General features: G+C 42.9%; 1 protein-coding gene across 2 annotated transcripts in view; it reads left to right on the top strand.

Moving 5' to 3' along the window:
• arid3c (AT rich interactive domain 3C (BRIGHT-like)) overlaps positions 1 to 23,138 on the top strand; it is a 311,849-nt gene that overhangs the window by 226,217 nt on the left and 62,494 nt on the right. For both annotated transcript variants that reach the window (XM_065026923.1, XM_065026922.1), the window contains one exon: positions 1,702 to 1,774. In XM_065026923.1, the coding sequence (XP_064882995.1) occupies positions 1,702 to 1,774 (73 nt within the window). The remainder of the gene's footprint in view (positions 1 to 1,701; positions 1,775 to 23,138) is intronic.

Raw genomic sequence — 23,138 nt, 5'->3', positions numbered from 1 at the left:
AGCCACTCTGTTTCGTGATATTGTTCCTTCACAGAGGAGACACAGCGTTTGTTAGTTTCCAGCCACTCTGTTTCCTGATATTGTTCCTTCACAGAGGAGACACATCGTCTGTTAGTTTCCAGCCACTCTGTTTCGTGATATTGTTCCTTCACAGAGGAGACACAGCGTCTGTTAGTTTCCAGCCACTCTGTTTCGTGATATTGTTCCTTCACAGAGGAGACACAGCGTCTGTTAGTTTCCAGCCACTCTGTTTCCTGATATTGTTCCTTCACAGAGGAGACACAGCGTTTGTTAGTTTCCAGCCACTCTGTTTCCTGATATTGGACCTTTCACAGAGGAGACACAGCGTCCGTTAGTTTCCAGCCACTCTGTTTCCAGATCACAAGATACTCTTTCTTATATGATAAATTTAGAACACTCAAGGTCACTCACAGATTGTCTTAAATCTGTAACAAACAATTACGCATTCACATCTGCTCTTTTTCACAAACAAAATATGTTTTTTAAAGGTTTATGTGAACCAAATAATAGTAAATAGGTGTTAAAATAGTATAGTGACGACAGTCTACATATGTTGTGTTTTGGTCTCCTTGTCTACTGTACCTTCCATTTGGTGTTTTTGGTGTGAAAGTACACTAGTATGAGATACTGGAGGTACTTGTTGATAGTCATTTAATCGTGAATGTTGTTTTCTAAAACACTTCACAGTTTTGAAATGGCTTCAATACAGTAGAATACTCTTCAATACAGTAGTATACTCTTCAATACAGTAGTATACTCTTCAATACAGTTGTATACACTTCAATACAGTAGTATACACTTCAATACAGTAGGATACACTTCAATACAGTAGAATACACTTCAATACAGTAGTATATACTTCAATACAGTAGTATACACTTCAATACAGTAGAATACACTTCAATACAGTAGATTACACTTCAATACAGTAGAATACACTTCAATACAGTAGAACACACTTCAATACATTAGTATACACTTCAATACAGTAGAATACACTCCAATACAGTAGAATACACTTCAATACAGTAGAATACAATTCAATACAGTAGAATACACTTCAATACAGTAGTATATACTTCAATACAGTAGAACACACTTCAATACAGTAGTATACACTTCAATACAGTAGAATACACTCCAATACAGTAGAATACACTTCAATACAGTAGAATACACTTCAATACAGTAGTATACACGTCAATACAGTAGTATACACTTCAATACAGTAGTATATACTTCAATACAGTAGAAAACACTTCAATACAGTAGTATACATGTCAATAAAGTAGAATACACTTCAATACAGTAGAATACACTTAAATACAGTAGTATACAATTCAATACAGTAGTATACACTTCAATACAGTAGGATACACTTCAATACAGTAGAATACACTTCAATACGGTAGTATACACTTCAATACAGTAGAATACACTTCAATACAGTAGTATACACTTCAATACAATAGTATACACTTCAATACAGTAGAATACACTTCAATACAGTAGTATACACTTCAATACAGTAGTATACACTTCAATACAATAGAATAAACTAATGGAAATAACATGAATGAATGTTTCGATGATCTTCTTGGTGTGATTGTTTTGTCCATGAAATGGTTGCCCTGAGGCCAGGTTTAATCAGATTGTCTCCCTCCCCTTCTTGTCTTCTAGTTGTACGAGTTGGATAACGATGACAAGAGGAAAGAGTTTCTTGATGACCTCTTCAGTTTTATGCAGAAGAGAGGTGAGTTGTTATTAATATATAATCATTATATAATCATAATAATAGCAATAATAACAATGTAACCATTTATTTCAATGGGGGGGAGTGGAGGGGAGCTGAGGGGAGGGGAGCTGAGTGGAGGGGAATATAGCTGAGGGGGTAGGGGAGCTGAGGGGAGGGGAGCTGAGGGGAGGGGGAGCTGAGGGGAGGGGAGGGAAGCTGAGGGGAGGGGAGGAGCTGAGGGGAGGGGAGCTGAGCTGAGGGGAGGGGAGGGGAGCTGAGGGGAGGGGAGGGAAGCTGAGGGGAGGGGAGGGGAGGGAGGGAAGCTGAGGGGAGGGGAGGGGAGGGGAGCTGAGGGGAGGGGAGGGGAGCTGAGCTGAGGGGAGGGGAGCTGAGGGGAGGGGAGGGGAGCTGAGGGGACGGGAGGGAAGCTGAGGGGAGGGGAGGGGAGGGGAGGGAAGCTGAGGAGAGGGGAGGGGAGCTGATCTGAGCTGAGGGGGAGGGGAGGGAAGCTGAGGGGAGGGGAGGGGGGGGAGGGAAGCTGAGGAGAGGGGAGGGGAGGGGAGCTGAGGGGAGGGGAGGGAGGGGAGCTGAGCTGAGGGGAGGGAAGCTGAGGGGAGGGGAGGGAGCTGAGGGGAGGGGAGCTGAGCTGAGGGGAGGGAGGGGAGCTGAGCTGAGGGGAGGGGAGGGATCGGAGGGGAGCTGAGGGGAGGAGAGGGGAGGGAGCGGAGCTGAGGGGAGGGGAGCTGAGGGGAGGGGGAGATGAGGGGAGGGGGGATGATGGGAGGGGGGTGAGGGGAGGGGAGGGGAGCTGTGGGTAGTGGAAATGTTTATGTTCCAAATGACACTCTATTCCCTAGATGGAGAAGTAGACCTCTTTTGAACAGTCTGCCCAGTCTGTCACAGCATGAAAATTATCCTGCAGCAACAGGACATGTGAATTATTGTGTGGATTATAATTAATGGACATTTTTTTGTTGGGATTGTTACGTTATTAGTTATGGAAAATCAGGCCTGATATTTTAAAGTGGAAATGACAAACTCTAGAATTAGTTTCAAAGCTTTCCTGTTGTGCAACAACAGATCAAAATTAGATGTACAGCTGTATATAGGGTATATTGGGACGCAGCCTGGGAGATCAACCTGGGAGATCAGCCTGGGAGATCAACCTGGGAGATCAACCTGGGAGATCAACCTGGGAGATCAACCTGGGAGTTCAACCTGGGAGATCAGCCTGGGAGATCAACCTGTGAGATCAACCTGGGAGATCAGCCTGGGAGATCAGCCTGGGAGATCAACCTGGGAGATCAACCTGGGAGATCAACCTGGGAGATCAACCTAGGAGATCAGCCTAGGAGATCAGCCTGGGAGATCAACATAACTTATTTAATCTGTAGCCTAATAAACTGTATGGTTTCCTGAGTCGTAGTGGGAGGACCACACAACAGATCTGTAGCCTAATAAACTGTATGGTTTCCTGAGTCGTAGTGGGAGGACCACACAACAGATCTGTAGCCTAATAAACTGTATGGTTTCCTGAGTCGTAGGTGGAGGACCACACAACAGATCTGTAGCCTAATAAACTGTATGGTTTCCTGAGTCGTAGTGGGAGGACCAGACAACAGATCTGTAGCCTAATAAACTGTATGGTTTCCTGAGTCGTAGTGGGAGGACCACACAATAGATCTGTAGCCTAATAAACTGTATGGTTTCCTGAGTTGTAGGTGGAGGACCACACAACAGATCTGTAGCCTAATAAACTGTATGGTTTCCTGAGTCGTAGTGGGAGGACCAGACAACAGATCTGTAGCCTAATAAACTGTATGGTTTCCTGAGTCGTAGTGGGAGGACCACACAACAGATCTGTAGCCTAATAAACTGTATGGTTTCCTGAGTCGTAGTGGGAGGACCACACAACAGATCTGTAGCCTAATAAACTGTATGGTTTCCTGAGTCGTAGTGGGAGGACCACACAACAGATCTGTAGCCTAATAAACTGTATGGTTTCCTGAGTCGTAGTGGGAGGACCAGACAACAGATCTGTAGCCTAATAAACTGTATGGTTTCCTGAGTCGTAGTGGGAGGACCACACAGCAGATCTGTAGCCTAATAAACTGTATGGTTTCCTGAGTCGTAGTGGGAGGACCAGACAACAGATCTGTAGCCTAATAAACTGTATGGTTTCCTGAGTCGTAGTGGGAGGACCACACAACAGATCTGTAGCCTAATAAACTGCATGGTTTCCTGAGTCGTAGTGGGAGGACCACACAACAGATCTGTAGCCTAATAAACGGTCTGGTTTCCTGAGTCGTAGTGGGAGGACCACACAACAGATCTGTAGCCTAATAAACGGTCTGGTTTCCTGAGTTGTAGTGGGAGGACCACACAACAGATCTGTAGCCTAATAAACAGTCTGGTTTCCTGAGTTGTAGTGGGAGGACCACACAACAGATCTGTAGCCTAATAAACTGTATGGTTTCCTGAGGACCACACAACAGATCTGTAGCCTAATAAACTGTATGGTTTCCTGAGTCGTAGTGGGAGGACCACACAACAGATCTGTAGCCTAATAAACGGTCTGGTTTCCTGAGTTGTAGTGGGAGGACCACACAACAGATCTGTAGCCTAATAAACGGTCTGGTTTCCTGAGTTGTAGTGGGAGGACCACACAACAGATCTGTAGCCTAATAAACTGTATGGTTTCCTGAGTCGTAGTGGGAGGACCACACAACAGATCTGTAGCCTAATAAACTGTATGGTTTCCTGAGTCGTAGTGGGAGGACCACACAACAGATCTGTAGCCTAATAAACTGTATGGTTTCCTGAGTCGTAGTGGGAGGACCAGACAACAGATCTGTAGCCTAATAAACTGTATGGTTTCCTGAGTCGTAGTGGGAGGACCACACAGCAGATCTGTAGCCTAATAAACTGTATGGTTTCCTGAGTCGTAGTGGGAGGACCAGACAACAGATCTGTAGCCTAATAAACTGTATGGTTTCCTGAGTCGTAGTGGGAGGACCACACAACAGATCTGTAGCCTAATAAACTGCATGGTTTCCTGAGTCGTAGTGGGAGGACCACACAACAGATCTGTAGCCTAATAAACGGTCTGGTTTCCTGAGTCGTAGTGGGAGGACCACACAACAGATCTGTAGCCTAATAAACGGTCTGGTTTCCTGAGTTGTAGTGGGAGGACCACACAACAGATCTGTAGCCTAATAAACGGTCTGGTTTCCTGAGTTGTAGTGGGAGGACCACACAACAGATCTGTAGCCTAATAAACTGTATGGTTTCCTGAGGACCACACAACAGATCTGTAGCCTAATAAACTGTATGGTTTCCTGAGTCGTAGTGGGAGGACCACACAACAGATCTGTAGCCTAATAAACGGTCTGGTTTCCTGAGTTGTAGTGGGAGGACCACACAGCAGATCTGTAGCCTAATAAACGGTCTGGTTTCCTGAGTTGTAGTGGGAGGACCACACAACAGATCTGTAGCCTAATAAACTGTATGGTTTCCTGAGTCGTAGTGGGAGGACCACACAACAGATCTGTAGCCTAATAAACGGTCTGGTTTCCTGAGTTGTAGTGGGAGGACCACACAACAGATCTGTAGCCTAATAAACTGTATGGTTTCCTGAGTTGTAGTGGGAGGACCACACAACAGATCTGTAGCCTAATAAACTGTATGGTTTCCTGAGTTGTAGTGGGAGGACCACACAACAGATCTGTAGCCTAATAAACGGTCTGGTTTCCTGAGTCGTAGTGGGAGGACCACACAACAGATCTGTAGCCTAATAAACGGTCTGGTTTCCTGAGTCGTAGTGGGAGGACCACACAACAGATCTGTAGCCTAATAAACGGTCTGGTTTCCTGAGTCGTAGTGGGAGGACCACACAACAGATCTGTAGCCTAATAAACGGTCTGGTTTCCTGAGTCGTAGTGGGGAGGACCACACAACAGATCTGTAGCCTAATAAACGGTCTGGTTTCCTGAGTCGTAGTGGGAGGACCACACAACAGATCTGTAGCCTAATAAACGGTCTGGTTTCCTGAGTCGTAGTGGGAGGACCACACAACGTCATCGCGTGACTCCAAGTCAACTTCCTGACGGTTATTAGATCAATATTTGTGGATAAAAGTGTTTCGTCCGCCATTTCTCGCATAATTTATTAAACTGACATGAAAAGATCCCACGTTGTCGTATTTAGTTTTGTCAACATTTGTGAAATGTTTTATACTTAATAAAAAAGTATGAAAAGGAGGAATGGAAACCTGGTAAGTGACAACACTATAATTTTGAGAACAGGACTGTGTTTCTTTGTGTTGTTTTTGGGTGTAAGATGTTATGCTAAAGTTTAGTGAAAATTGTTTCTATGAGATTAGTTTTTACATTTGTGGTCGTCTTTAAATAGTAGTATTTATGTTCTTGTGAGTAAAGTGGAAGAAATAAACATATTATATAATATTAGTTTAAGGTGTAATTTTATATCCTATAATATATAACATATATATATAACAAATGAACCTATTACGAACTGTGGCTTGTAAGATGATGCAATTGTTATTGAGCCGTTTTTTTAAATAAAGGAACAATACCCTTCAGTGATTGGCTGTTCGCCTCACACTAAAGCAAAGGCCACATCAACTCTGTAACAGCGGGGATCCAGATCGATGATCTCTACTCTCAGTCTGGAAATCAATCACAACTTTCTGACAAACGTGGTAAGAAATGTGAAAGAAATTAGAACATTAGACATGTTTAGTTCAAACTGCCATCATGCATTCAGCCTCTGACATATGACTGATTAATACGGTGCTAGTGTCCAACATGGCTCCCTATTCTCTATCTAGTGCACTACTTTGACCAGAACCCTATTCTCTATATAGTACACTACTTTAGACCAGAGCCCTATTCTCTATATAGTGCACTACTATAGACCAGAGCCCTATTCCCTATATAGTGCACTACTTTGACCAGAACCCTATTCTCTATCTAGTGCACTACTATAGACCAGACCGCTATTCCCTATATAGTGCACTACTTTAGACCAGAGCCCTATTCCCTATATAGTACACTACTTTAGACCACAGCCCTATTCCCTATATAGTACACTACTTTAGACCAGAGCCCTATTCCCTATATAGTACACTACTTTAGACCAGAGCCCTATTCCCTATATAGTACACTACTTTAGACCAGAGCCCTATTCCCTATATAGTACACTACTTTAGACCAGAGCCCTATTCCCTATATAGTACACTACTTTAGACCAGAGCCCTATTCCCTATATAGTACACTACTTTAGACCAGAGCCCTATTCCCTATATAGTACACTACTTTAGACCAGAGCCCTATTCCCTATATAGTGCACTACTTTGACCAGAGCCCTATTCCCTATATAGTACACTACTTTAGACCAGAGCCCTATTCCATATATAGTGCACTACTTTGACCAGAGCCCTATTCCCTATATAGTGCACTACTTTAGACCAGAGCCCTATTCCCTATATAGTGCACTACTTTAGACCAGAGCCCTATTCCCTATATAGTGCACTAGTTTAGACCAGAGTCCTATTCCCTATATAGTACACTACTTTAGACCAGAGCCCTATTCTCTATCTAGTGCACTACTTTAGACCAGAGCCCTATTCCCTATATAGTACACTACTTTAGACCAGAGCCCTATTCCCTATATAGTGCACTACTTTAGACCAGAGCCCTATTCCCTATATAGTGCACTACTTTAGACCAGAGCCCTATTCCCTATATAGTGCACTACTTTAGACCAGAGCCCTATTCCCTATATAGTGCACTACTTTAGACCAGAGCCATATTCCCTATATAGTACACTACTTCAGACCAGAGCCCTATTCCCTATATAGTACACTACTTTAGATCAGAGCCCTATTCCCTATATAGTGCACTACTTTAGACCAGAGCCCTATTCCCTATATAGTGCACTAATTTAGACCAGAGCCCTATTCCCTATATAGTACACTACTTTAGACCAGAGCCCTATTCCCTATATAGTACACTACTTTAGACCAGAGCCCTATTCCCTATATAGTACACTACTTTAGAACAGAGCCCTATTCCCTATATAGTGCATTACTTTAGACCAGAGCCCTATTCCCTATATAGAGCACTACTTTAGACCAGAGCACTATTCCCTATATAGTGCACTACTTTAGACCAGAGCCCTATTCCCTATATAGTGCACTACTTTAGACCAGAGCCCTATTCCCTATATAGTGCACTACTTTAGACCAGAGCCCTATTCTCTATATAGTACACTACTTTAGACCAGAGCCCTATTCCCTATATAGTGCACTACCTACAGTAGGCTGCTGTTACTGTCTACTCTCTATCCTTTACCCCTACCTACAGTAGGCTGCTGTTACTGTCTATTATCTATCCTTTACCCCTACCTACAGTATACTGCTGTTACTGTCTATTATCTATCCTTTACCCCTACCTACAGTATACTGCTGTTACTGTCTATTATCTATCCTTGACCCCTACCTACAGTATACTGCTGTTACTGTCTATTATCTATCCTTTACCCCTACCTACAGTATACTGCTGTTACTGTCTATTATCTATCCTTTACCCCTACCTACAGTATACTGCTGTTACTGTCTATTATCTATCCTTTACCCCTACCTACAGTATACTGCTGTTACTGTCTATTATCTATCCTTGACCCCTACCTACAGTATACTGCAGTTACTGTCTATTATCTATCCTTTACCCCTACCTACAGTATACTGCTGTTACTGTCTATTATCTATCCTTTACCCCTACCTACAGTATACTGCTGTTACTGTCTATTATCTATCCTTGACCCCTACCTACAGTATACTGCAGTTACTGTCTATTATCTATCCTTTACCCCTACCTACAGTATACTGCAGTTACTGTCTATTATCTATCCTTTACCCCTACCTACAGTATACTGCTGTTACTGTCTATTATCTATCCTTTACCCCTACCTACAGTATACTGCAGTTACTGTCTATTATCTATCCTTTACCCCTACCTACAGTATACTGCTGTTACTGTCTATTATCTATCCTTTACCCCTACCTACAGTATACTGCTGTTACTGTCTATTATCTATCCTTTACCCCTTCCTGTTGTCTAGTCACTTTATACCTACCTATATGTGCATATCTTCCTCAATTATCTCGTAGCCGGCACATCGACTCAGTACTGGTACTCTGTGTATATATTCAAGTTATCGTTACTCATTGTGGATTTTTTTTTATTTAAATATTATTTCTCTATTTTCTTTCTCTCTGCGTTGTTGGGAAGGTCGGAGTAAGTCAGCATTTCCCTGTTAGTCTACACCTGTTGTTTACCAAGCATTTCACTGTTAGTCTACACCTGTTGCTTACCAAGCATTTCACTGTTAGTCGACACCTGTTGTTTACCAAGCATTTCACTGTTAGTCTACACCTGTTGTTTACCAAGCATTTCACTGTTAGTCTACACCTGTTGTTTACCAAGCATTTCACTGTTAGTCTACACCTGTTGTTTACCAAGCATTTCACTGTTAGTCTACACCTGTTGTTTACCAAGCATTTCACTGTTAGTCTACACCTGTTGCATTTCCATACAATTTGGTTTTACTTTACTGTGGCATTTCACTTTATGTGGTTGTTGATGAACACTAGTGTTGTGTCATTTACAATATACACACTAAATACAAAGTGTGTGTGTGTATGTCACGTTCTGACCTTTATTTCCTTTGTTTTGTCGTTATTTAGTAAGGTCAGGGCGTGAGTTGGGGTGGGCAGTCTATGTTTTGTTTTAGTATGGTCAGGGCGTGAGTTGGGGTGGGCAGTCTATGTTTGTTTTAGTAAGGTCAGGGCGTGAGTTGGGGTGGGCAGTCTATGTTTGTTTTAGTATGGTCAGGGCGTGAGTTGGGGTGGGCAGTCTATGTTTGTTTTAGTATGGTCAGGGCGTGAGTTGGGGTGGGCAGTCTATGTTTGTTTTAGTAAGGTCAGGGCGTGAGTTGGGGTGGGCAGTCTATGTTTATTTTAGTAAGGTCAGGGCGTGAGTTGGGGTGGGCAGTCTATGTTTGTTTTAGTATGGTCAGGGCGTGAGTTGGGGTGGGCAGTCTATGTTTATTTTAGTAAGGTCAGGGCGTGAGTTGGGGTGGGCAGTCTATGTTTGTTTTAGTATGGTCAGGGCGTGAGTTGGGGTGGGCAGTCTATGTTTGTTTTAGTATGGTCAGGGCGTGAGTTGGGGTGGGCAGTCTATGTTTGTTTTTCTATGATTTGGGGATTTCTATGTTTCGGCCTAGTATGGTTCTCAATCAGAGGCAGGTGTCATTAGTTGTCTCTGATGATTGAGAATCATACTTAGGTAGCCTGGGTTTCACTGTTTGTTTGTGGGTGTTTGTTTCCGTGTCTGTGTTTTTCACCACACGGTACTGTTTCGGTTTTCGTTCGTTTCACGTTTATTGTTTTTGTATGGAGTGTTCAGTTCATGTTTTTAAATAAACAACCCTTACAACGCTGCGCATTGGTCCTCCGATCCTTCTCACCTCTCCTCCTCAGATGAAGAGGAGGAAGAAATCAGCCGTTACTGTGTGTGTGTGTGTGTGTGTGTGTGTGTGTGTGTGTGTGTGTGTGTGTGTGTTTCAGTAGCTAGACTAAGTTGATCCAGGTATAGTCAATTACTAGGGCTTATGACCTTATGGATTGTTGCCCAACTGTTCAATTACCAATTGATTTAGGATTTAGGAAGATGGCAGAGAGAGACATTGTCACAGCTGACAAGGAAAGACATTGTCAGAGCTGGCAGAGAGAGAGAGAGAGAGAGACATTGTCACAGCTGACAGAGAGAGACATTGTCAGAGCTGGCAGAGAGAGAGAGACATTGTCAGAGCTGGCAGAGAGAGAGACATTGTCAGAGCTGGCAGAGAGAGACATTGTCAGAGCTGGCAGAGAGAGAGAGAGACATTGTCAGAGCTGGCAGAGAGAGCGAGACATTGTCAGAGCTGGCAGAGAGAGAGAGACATTGTCAGAGCTGGCAGAGAGAGAGAGAGACATTGTCACAGCTGACAGAGAGAGACATTGTCAGAGCTGGCAGAGAGAGAGAGACATTGTCAGAGCTGGCAGAGAGAGAGACATTGTCAGAGCTGGCAGAGAGAGAGAGACATTGTCAGAGCTGGCAGAGAGAGACATTGTCAGAGCTGGCAGAGAGAGAGACATTGTCAGAGCTGACAGAGAGAGAGACATTGTCAGAGCTGGCAAAGAGAGAGACATTGTCAGAGTTGATAGAGAGAGAGACATTGTCAGAGCTGGCAGAGAGAGACATTGTCAGAGCTTGCAGAGAGAGACATTGTCAGAGCTGGCAGAGAGAGAGACATTGTCAGAGCTGGCAGAGAGAGCCATTGTCCGAGCTGGCAGAGAGATGGTTCATCATCAGTATCTGCAGTATCTCTGTCTATCTTTAAGACTTAATCAGAGTGGTCTGTTTCTCTACCGGATTCGTCCAAAAAATCAATGTCTCTCCATCACTGTCATCTGGCTAAAGGGTGTCAATAACGGAATGGCTGAAATTCTAATATTGGCCTCCTAACACACATACACAGGAGAGGAGAGGAGAGGAGAGTGAGGAGAGGAGAGGAGATAATTTTGTTGTTTCCCCATTGGCTAGCCCTGGTGAAAACCTCCTTTGGCTAGCCCTGGTGAACACCACCTTTGGCTAGCCCTGGTGAACACCACCTTTGGCTAGCCCTGGTGAACACCACCTTTGGCTAGCCCTGGTGATCACAACCTTTGGCTAGCCCTGGTGAAAACCCCCTTTGGCTAGCCCTGGTGAAAACCGGCTTTGCCTAGCCCTGGTGAAAACCTCCTTTGGCTAGCCCTGGTGAAAACCGGCTTTGCCTAGCCCTGGTGAAAACCTCCTTTGACTAGCCCTGGTGAAAACTTCCTTTGGCTAGCCCTGGTGAAAACCCCCTTTGGCTAGCCCTGGTGAAAACCGGCTTTGGCTAGCCCTGGTGAAAACCGGCTTTGGCTAGCCCTGGTGAAAACCTCCTTTGGCTAGCCCTGGTGAAAACCGCGTTTGGCTAGCCCTGGTGAAAACCGGCTTTGGCTAGCCCTGGTGAACACATCCTTTGGCTATCCCTGGTGAAAACCTCCTTTGGCTAGTTCTGTTCCAACTCTGTCTTGCAACAACACTTCAATTTGTCAGCTCTGTCTAAAATTCATCAGATTCCTCTTTTAGTTTAACTCGTTTACTAGGAATTGGCTTTAGAAGCTTTTTTTGGGCCAATAAAATCTCTTGCTTCTCAAATCAAATCAAAACAAAATTGTATTGGTCACATACACGTGTTTAGCAGATGGTACTGCGGGTGTAGCGAAATGCTTGTGTTTCTAGCTCTGACAGTGCAGTAATATCTAACTAAATGCTTGTGTTTCTAGCTCTGACAGTGCAGTAATATCTAACTAAATGCTTGTGTTTCTAGCTCTGACAGTGCAGTAATATCTAACTAAATGCTTGTGTTTCTAGCTCTGACAGTGCAGTAGTATCTAACTAAATGCTTGTGTTCTTAGCTCTGACAGTGCAGTAGTATCTAACTAAATGCTTGTGTTTCTAGCTCTGACAGTGCAGTTAATATCTTAACAATTTCCCCAACAATACACACATATTTTAAGTAAAAGAATGGAGGTGTTTGCGATGAGATTATGCACATACAGTACACGTCTGGTCCTCCATATTGTCTGAATAACATAAAGATGTGTCCATTGATTGAATGCTTCCTTGGTGGGCTTGGGGCCAGGTCATTGATTGAATGCTTCCTTGGTGGGCTTGGGGCCAGGTCATTGATTGAATGCTTCCTTGGTGGGCTTGGGGGGCCAGGTCATGTGTTTATGTGTTCATGTCTATTGATTGAATGCTTCCTTGGTGGGCTTGGGGGCCAGGTCATGTGTTCATGTGATCATGTCCATTGATTGAATGCTTCCTTGGTGGGCTTGGGGCCAGGTCATTGATTGAATGCTTCCTTGGTGGGCTTGGGGCCAGGTCATTGATTGAATGCTTCCTTGGTGGGCTTGGGGGGCCAGGTCATGTGTTTATGTGTTCATGTCTATTGATTGAATGCTTCCTTGGTGGGCTTGGGGGGCAGGTCATGTGTTTATGTGTTAACAGTGGAGGACTCCTACCTGCGGCAACATGAAACAGGCCTGTAGTTATCTCTTTACACTCCACAGCATGCCCAGCCCGTTTTGGACTCCCGAGTGGTGCAGCGGTCTAGGGCACTGCATCTCAGTGCTAGAGGCATCACTACAGACCCTGGTTCGAATCCAGGCTGCATCACATCCGGCCGTGATTGGGAGTCCCACAGGGCGGCGTGCAATTGGCCCAGCGTCGTCCGGGTTTGGCCGAGGTAGGCCCGTCATTGTGAATAATAATTTGTTCTTAACTGACTTGCCTAGTTAAATAAAAGGTTAAAATAAAATAAAAAATAAACAAAGAGGCAAATCTGTCTCTCATAGCTTGGGATCTCAGACGGGTTTGAAAGAGAGAGGTTTGTAGTAAGTGTGTGTGTGTGCATGCGTTGTTAAGGTTGTTAAGACGATGCTCTCTTTCTTATACAGTAACCTACAATCTTAGAAAAAAGGTGCTAGAACCTAAAAGGGTTGTTTGGCTGTCACCATAGGATAACCATGTGAAGAACCCTTTATGGTTCCAGGTAGAACCTTTTGAGTTCCATGTAGACCCTTTTCCACAGATGGTTCTACGTGAAACCCAAGATAGTTCTACTTGGAACCAGAAAGGGTTCTACCTGGAACCAAAAAGGATTCTCCTATGGGGACAGCCGAAGAACCCCTTTGGAACCCTTTTTCTTAAGAGTGTTTGCTCTGTCTCTACAGGATCATAGTTAGTCTGTGTTCTTTAACATAGATATAATATTATGTAACGTTACGCAGTCTGACATCCATCAACAGAACACCATGTGTGTTCCATCAACAGAACACCTTGTGTGTTCCATCAACAGAACACCTTGTGTGTTCCATCAACAGAACAGCTTGTGTGTTCCATCAACAGAACACCTTGGGTGTTCCATCAACAGAACACCTTGTGTGTTCCATCAACAGAACAGCTTGTGTGTTCCATCAACAGAAAACCTTGTGTGTTCCATCAACAGAAAACCTTGTGTGTTCCATCAACAGAACACCTTGTGTGTTCCATCAACAGAACACCTTGTGTGTTCCATCAACAGAACACCTTGTGTGTTCCATCAACAGAACAGCTTGTGTGTTCCATCAACAGAAAACCTTGTGTGTTCCATCAACAGAACACCATGTGTGTTCCATCAACAGAACAGCTTGGGTGTTCCATCAACAGAACACAGGGCCCGTCGATCTCTCCAGCACAGGGCCCGTCGGTCTCTCCAGCACAGGGCCAGTCAGTCTCTACACCCCAGGGCCAGTCAGTCTCTACAGTACAGGGCCAGTCGGTCTCTCCAGCACAGGGCCCGTCGGTCTCTCCAGCACAGGGCCCGTTGGTCTCTACAGCACAGGGCCAGTCAATCTTTACACCACAGGGCCAGTCAGTCTCTACACCACAGGGCCTGTCGGTCTCTCCAGCACAGGGCCAGTCAGTCTCTACACCACAGGGCCAGTCAGTCTCTACAGTACAGGGCCAGTCAGTCTCTACAGCACAGGATCAGTCAGTCTCTACTCTTTCAGTTCAGCAATAATCTTGGGATGTCTGGTGTGAACCACTCTTGAGGTCATTCCACAGCATTTTAAATTGGGTTGAGGTCAGGACTCTGACTGGGCCACTCCAGAAGGTGTATTTTCTTCTGTTGAAGCCATTCTGTTGTTGATTTACTTCTGTGTTTTGGGTCGTTGTCCTGTTGCATCACCCAACTTCTATTGAGCTTCAATTGGCGGACAGATTCGCCTCACATTCTCCTGAAAAATGTCTTGATAAACTTGGGAATTCATTTTTCCGTCGATGATAGCAAGCTGTCCAGGCCCTGAGGCAGCAAAGCAGCCCCAAACCATGACACTCCCTCCACCATACTTTACAGTTGGGATGAGGTTTTGATGTTGGTGTGCTGTGCCTTTTTTCTCTTCACACATGGTGGTCTGTGTTCCTTCCAAACAAATCAACTGTAGTTTCATCTGTCCACAGAATAATTTGCCAGTAGCGCTGAACATCCAGGTGCACTTTTGCAAACTTCAGACGTGGAGCGATGTTTTTTTTTTGGACAGTAGTGGCTTCTTCCGTGGTGTCCTCCCATGAACACTATTCTTGTTTAGTGTTTTACGTATTGTAGACTCGTCAACAGAGATGTTAGCATGTTCCAGAGATTTCTGTAAGTCTTTAGCTGACACTCTAGGATTCTTCTTAACCTCATTGAGCATTCTGCGCTGTGCTCTTGCAGTCATCTTTGCAGGATGGCCACTCCTAGGGAGAGTAGCAACAGTGCTGAACTTTCTCCATTTGTAGACAATTTTATATAAGTCAACAATTCTTAATCATAGGTCTTCTGAGATCTCTTTTGTTCGAGGCATGGTTCACATCAGGCAATGCTTCTTGTAAGTAGCAAACTCACATTTTGTGAGTGTTTTTTATAGGGAAAGGCAGCTCTAACCAACATCTCCAATCTGGTCTCATTGATTGGACTCCAGGTTAGCTGACTCCTGACTCCAGTTATCTTTTGGAGAAGTCATTAGACTTGGGGAGGTTCACATACTTTTTACAACCTACACTGTGAATGTTTAAATGATGTATTCAATATAGACAAGAGAAATACAATAATTTGTGTGTTATTAGCTTAAGCACACTGTGTTTGTCTATTGTTGGGACTTAGATGAAGATTCAGATCAAATTTGACGACCAATTAATGCAGAAATCCAGGTAATTCCACTGTATTTATCACGAATCCTAACCCAGTGTGAGTTACAAGTTTAGACAGAAATGTACTGCAGTGGTGTTTATATTTGAAACAGTGGATGAATGGATTCAAGTGGGCTCAGCCCTTTCTTTTCTGTTCAGAAAGTCAGACTTCAATCAGAATGTACTGCAGTGCAACAACTTATGTTATAAAATGGTCTTTTCCACAGTGAACACATTCAGTCCAGGCGAGTTATAAAGTGAATTCCCTGTGTAAACAAACACAAACAAAAAATGAACCTTATAGGCTACCGTCTTTACGAATCCCTGTTTTTAATTAAAGTTATTTTTCCAGTCAGCTCTGAACAATGACAGTATCATGACACAGTGTTTTAAGGAGAACATGCATTTTAAACACTGTGTTAAAGGAAAATTCCACCCCAAATATATATTTTGGTTTTATTTTCTTTATATTTTTATATTTTCTGTTTTGTGAGACAATTGTTGACATTGTCCCAAAATGTTTTGCTTGTCAGCACTCAAGTTTTCAAAATACAGAAACCATCTCTGTACTTTTTGCTGAAGAAGTGTAATATCCCACGTCTGGGATCTGTTGGATCGGAGGGTGATACATCGGCAGCATAGAACAGTCGGGAAGCTCAGGGTCTCTTAGTTAACAACAATATTAAGGAAGTCTCAAGCTTCTTAGAATAACTCATGATAAACTGTAGACCACACTATTTACCAAGAGGGTTTATCTAAACTACACCGAGGAAGTTTATCAATAGCCTCCTGGATTTTCTGCATTGACTCTTCTCGTTTGACTCATCACTTATACTGCTGTTACTGTCTATTATCTATCCTTTACCCCTACCTACAGTATACTGCTGTTACTGTCTATTATCTATCCTTTACCCCTACCTACAGTATACTGCTGTTACTGTCTATTATCTATCCTTTACCCCTACCTACAGTATACTGCTGTTACTGTCTATTATCTATCCTTTACCCCTACCTACAGTATACTGCTGTTACTGTCTATTATCTATCCTTTACCCCTACCTACAGTATACTGCTGTTACTGTCTATTATCTATCCTTTACCCTACCTACAGTATACTGCTGTTACTGTCTATTATCTATCCTTTACCCCTACCTACAGTATACTGCTGTTACTGTCTATTATCTATCCTTTACCCCTACCTACAGTATACTGCTGTTACTGTCTATTATCTATCCTTTACCCCTACCTACAGTATACTGCTGTTACTGTCTATTATCTATCCTTTACCCCTACCTACAGTATACTGCTGCTACTGTCTATTATCTATCCTTTACCCCTACCTACAGTATACTGCTGTTACTGTCTATTATCTATCCTTTACCCTACCTACAGTATACTGCTGTTACTGTCTATTATCTATCCTTTACCCCTACCTACAGTATACTGCTGTTACTGTCTATTATCTATCCTTTTACTGTCTATTATCTATCCTTTACCTACAGTATACTGCTGTTACTGTCTATTATCTATCCTTTACCCCTACCTACAGTATACTGCTGTTACTGTCTATTATCTATCCTTTACCCCTACCTACAGTATACTGCTGTTACTGTCTATTATCTATCCTTTACCCCTACCTACAGTATACTGCTGTTACTGTCTATTATCTATCCTTTACCCCTACCTACAGTATACTGCTGTTACTGTCTATTATCTATCATTTACCCCTACCTACAGTATACTGCTGTTACTGTCTATTATCTATCCTTTACCCCTACCTACAGTATACTGCTGTTACTGTCTATTATCTATCCTTTACCCCTACCTACAGTATACTGCTGTTACTGTCTATTATCTATCCTTTACCCCTACCTACAGTATACTGCTGTTACTGTTATCCTTTACCCCTACCTACAGTCTGTCTATTATCTATCCTTTACCTACAGTATACTGTCTATTATCTACCTACAGTATACTGCTGTTACTATCCTTTTATCTATCTGTCTTTATCTATCCCTACCTACAGTATACTGTCTATTATCTATCCTTTACCCCTACCTACAGTATACTGTCTATTATCTATCCTTTACCCCTACCTACAGTATACTGTCTATTATCTATCCTTTACCCCTACCTACAGTATACTGCTGTTACTGTCTATTATCTATCCTTTACCCCTACCTACAGTATACTGTCTATTATCTATCCTTTACCCCTACCTACAGTATACTGCTGTTACTGTCTATTATCTATCCTTTACCCCTACCTACAGTATACTGCTGTTAATGTCTATTATCTATCCTTTACCCCTACCTACAGTATACTGCTGTTACTGTCTATTATCTATCCTTTACCCCTACCTACAGTATACTGCTGTTACTGTCTATTATCTATCCTTTACCCCTACCTACAGTATACTGTCTATTATCTATCCTTTACCCCTACTGTTACTGTCTATTATCTATCCTTTACTATTATCCCTACCTACAGTATACTGCTGTTACTGTCTATTATCTATCCTTTACCCCTACCTACAGTATACTGCTGTTACTGTCTATTATCTATCCTTTACCCCTACCTACAGTATACTGCTGTTACTGTCTATTATCTATCCTTTACCCCTACCTACAGTATACTGTTACTGTCTATTATCTATCCTTTACCCCTACCTACAGTATACTGCTGTTACTGTCTATTATCTATCCTTTACCCCTACCTACAGTATACTGTTACTGTCTAATATCTATCCTTTACCCCTACCTACAGTATACTGCTGCTACTGTCTTTATTATCAGTATACTGCCTTCTATTATCTATCCTTTACCCCTACCTACAGTATACTGCTGTTACTGTCTATTATCTATCCTTTACCCCTACCTACAGTATACTGCTGTTACTGTCTATTATCTATCCTTTACCCCTACCTACAGTATACTGCTGTTACTGTCTATTATCTATCCTTTACAGTATACTGCTGTTACTGTCTATTATCTATCCTTTACCCCTACCTACAGTATACTGCTGTTACTGTCTATTATCTATCCTTTACCCCTACCTACAGTATACTGCTGTTACTGTCTATTATCTATCCTTTACCCCTACCTACAGTATACTGCTGTTACTGTCTATGATCTATCCTTTACCCCTACCTACAGTATAATGATGTTACTGTCTATTATCTATCCTTTACCCCTACCTACAGTATACTGCTGTTACTGTCTATTATCTATCCTTTACCCCTACCTACAGTATACTGCTGTTACTGTCTATTATCTATCCTTTCACTCAGTATACTGCTGTTACTGTCTATTATCTATCCTTTACACCTACAGTATACTGCTGTTACTGTCTATTATCTATCCTTTACCCCTACCTACAGTATACTGCTGTTAATGTCTATTATCTATCCTTTACCCCTACCTACAGTATACTGCTGTTACTGTCTATTATCTATCCTTTACCCCTACCTACAGTATACTGCTGTTACTGACTATTATCTATCCTTTACCCCTACCTACAGTATACTGCTGTTACTGTCTATTATCTATCCTTTACCCCTACCTACATGTACATATCTACTTCAATTACCTCGTACCCTGCACATTGACTCAGTACTGATACCACGTACAGCCAAGTTATCATAGACTCAGTGCTGGTACTCTGTGTATATAACCAAGATATCATAGACTCAGTACTGGTACTCTGTGTATATAACCAAGTTATCATAGACTCAGTACTGGTACTCTGTGTATATAACCAAGTTATCATAGACTCAGTACTGGTACTCTGTGTATATAACCATGTTATGATAGACTCAGTACTGGTACTCTGTGTATAAAACCAAGTTATCATAGACTCAGTACTGGTACTCTGTGTATATAACTCAGTACTGGTACTCTGTGTATAAAACCAAGTTATTCAGTACTGGTACTCTGATAGACTAGACTCAGTACTGGTACTCTGTGTATAAAACCTCAGTACTGGTACTATCATTAGACTCAGTACTGGTACTCTGTGTATAAAACCAAGTTATCATAGACTCAGTACTGGTACTCTGTGTATATAAGACTCAGTACTGGTACTCTGTGTATCATAGACTCAGTACTGGTACTCTGTGTTATCATAGACTCAGTACTGGTACTCTGTGTATATAACCAAGTTATCATAGACTCAGTACTGGTACTCTGTGTATATAACCAAGTTATCATAGACTCAGTACTGGTACTCTGTGTATGTAACCAAGTTATAACTCATTACTGGTACTCTTTATTATAACGTTATCATATTATTTACTCTATAGCATTTCAGTTGTTTGTGTAAACAACAGGTGTAGACTAACAGTTATCATAGACAACATGTATATAACCAAGTGACTCAGTACTGGTACTTGTGTAAATAACAGGTGTAGACTAACAGGTACATACTTGGTACTCTGTGTAAAACAACATAGTGTAGACTAACAGTTATCATAGAAATGCTTGGTAAAACAACAGGTGTAGACTAACAGCAACTCATACTTGGTAAACAACAGGTGTAGACTAACAGTGAAATGCTTGGTAAACAACAGGTGTAGACTAACAGTGAAATGCTTGGTAAACAACAGGTGTAGACTAACAGTGAAATGCTTGTGTAAACAACAGGTGTAGACTAACAGGGAAATGCTGGTACTCTGTGTATAACAACAGGTGTAGACTAAAAAATAGACTCAGTACTGGTAAACAACAGGTGTAGACTAACAGTGAAATGCTTGGTAAACAACAGGTGTAGACTAACAGTGAAATGCTTGGTAAACAACAACATACTTGGTAAACAACAGGTGTAGACTAACAGTGAAATGCTTGGTAAACAACAGGTGTAGACTAACAGCAACATACTTGGTAAACAACAGGTGTAGACTAACAGTGAAATGCTTGGTAAACAACAGGTGTAGACTAACAGTGAAATGCTTGGTAAACAACAGGTGTAGACTAACAGTGAAATGCTTGGTAAACAACAGGTGTAGACTAACAGTGAAATGCTTGGTAAACAACAGGTGTAGACTAACAGTGAAATGCTTGGTAAACAACAGGTGTAGACTAACAGTGAAATGCTTGGTAAACAACAGGTGTAGACTAACAGTGAAATGCTTGGTAAACAACAGGTGTAGACTAACAGCAACATACTTGGTAAACAACAGGTGTAGACTAACAGTGAAATGCTTGGTAAACAACAGGTGTAGACTAACAGTGAAATGCTTGGTAAACAACAGGTGTAGACTAACAGGGAAATGCTTGAAATGCTTGGTAAACAACAGGTGTAGACTAACAGTGAAATGCTTGGTAAACAACAGGTGTAGACTAACAGGGAAATGCTTGGTGAACAACAGGTGTAGACTAAAAAAAACAGGTGTAGACTAACAGTGAAATGCTTGGTAAACAACAGGTGTAGACTAACAGCAACATACTTGGTAAACAACAGGTGTAGACTAACAGTGAAATGCTTGGTAAACAACAGGTGTAGACTAACAGTGAAATGCTTGGTAAACAACAGGTGTAGACTAACAGGGAAATGCTTGGTAAACAACAGGTGTAGACTAACAGTGAAATGCTTGGTAAACAACAGGTGTAGACTAACAGGGAAATGCTTGGCAAACAACAGGTGTAGACTAACAGTGAAATGCTTGTTAAACAACAGGTGTTGTTGGTAAACAACTTGATTTGATTAGAACCTGATTTGATTTGACACACACACACACACACACACACACACACACACACACACACACACACACACACACACACACACACACACACACACACCCCTATATTTAGTGTAGATTCGTTGGTGTTAGTGACATCACATGATGAGTCCAGAATGTCCCTGTATTGATCCAGTCATAGTTTAGTATCATTTACTGCAGCGATGCTCATCTTCCTACAGGAAGCCTGTGATGAACCAAATCCTATTCATTTGACTGCTGAGTAACTACTATGTGACAGTCAGTAGCATACTATAATCACAGTCACTTTGCTGGACTGCCGACTGTAGCTGCACCGCCTGCATTAAGAATCACTACATTGACTCTTAGAGTGCCACCAAGCAAGTGGCACCATGAAGACCAAGGAGCTCTCCAAACAGGTCAGGGACAAAGTTGTGGAGAAGTACATATCATGGTTGGGTTATAAAAAAATATTTTGAAACTTTGACCATCCCACGGAGCACCATTAAATCCATTATTAAATCATGTAAAGAATATGGCACCACAACTTTAGCAGACTATATTTTAATACCTTACAAATTATAAAAAATTCAAGCTACTTTGACACAAACTGAGATCAATAAAAACCACGTTGTCTTGAATCCATCAATAGCCTGGCCTGTGCGTGGTGTTGGAGGAGACCCTGTACAATATGAAGAGGAAATTATAGTCCTGAATAAAGCTTTCCAGTTGCACTGACTCACCCAATGATGCTCGGCTCACTCACTGGCGTTGGCCGATGCACTTGTGCCAAAAGCTTATCTCTGTTCACTCGACAGGCCTATTTGGAAGTGTATAACTTGGTAGCCTACAGACAGATTAGTGTTCTCTTTTCAGCAGGATCCATTTGCTTTCCAGCCTGTATTTTTGTGAGGACAAACGCTGGGAAACGAGAAGCAAGTAAATTCCTCAAACTGAGAAATAGACAGATATAGAGGAGGCAATCAATAAGGTGATGGCAGCCTGGCTCCCTCGAGCGCCAGAGAGGGGGAGCGGGAGCAGGCAAGACAGTACCCCCTCTCTAGGGGCGCCATCCGGCGACCCACCTGGACGAGCCGGCTGAGGAGTGGGAGTCCGACCTGCCGGCTGAGGAGTGGGAGTCCGACCTGCCGGCTGAGGAGTGGGAGTCCGACCAGCCGGCTGAGGAGTGGGAGTCCGACCAGCCGGCTGAGGAGTGGGAGTCCGACTAGCCGGCTGAGGAGTGGGAGTCCGACCTGCCGGCTGAGGAGTGGGAGTCCGACCTGCCGGCGGAGGAGTGGGAGCCCGACGAGCCAGCTGAGCCGTGACGTTGGATGGGAGCCTACCGAGGCAAGAAAACCTCTCGAGCTAAGGCATGGAAGCCTGACGAGCCAGCTGAGGCATCCATCTGCAGCGGCAACCGGACCCGACGATGCTTCCAATATTGGTGTCGGCATTCTGTGAGGACAGACGCCGGGAGACGAGAAGCAAGTACAGGGAGTGAAAATGTATTGAATCAACAGACAGAAAACAAAACACAAATAGAGCCTGAACAAGGGACACGTAACGACATTAATGCTGACACGGGGGATCAAACTGAGGAATAGACAGATATAGACAATAGGCAATCAATAAAGTGATGGAGTCCAGATGAATCCAACGAAGCGCTGATGTGTGTAACGATGGTGACAGGTGTTTGATGGGCAGCCTGGCGACCTCGAGCGCCAGACAGGGGGAGCGTGACAATTTTCCTGCCGATTTTAAATATTTCGAAAGGCTTGTTTTGGCTGCATGCTGTTCACTGGCAGATTTGCCACGCCTC

Source organism: Oncorhynchus nerka, linkage group LG13 (genome assembly GCF_034236695.1).
Source record: "Oncorhynchus nerka isolate Pitt River linkage group LG13, Oner_Uvic_2.0, whole genome shotgun sequence".
In the NCBI taxonomy this organism is placed as follows: Eukaryota; Metazoa; Chordata; class Actinopteri; order Salmoniformes; family Salmonidae; genus Oncorhynchus; species Oncorhynchus nerka.
This window is presented reverse-complemented; position numbering and strand designations above follow the sequence as displayed.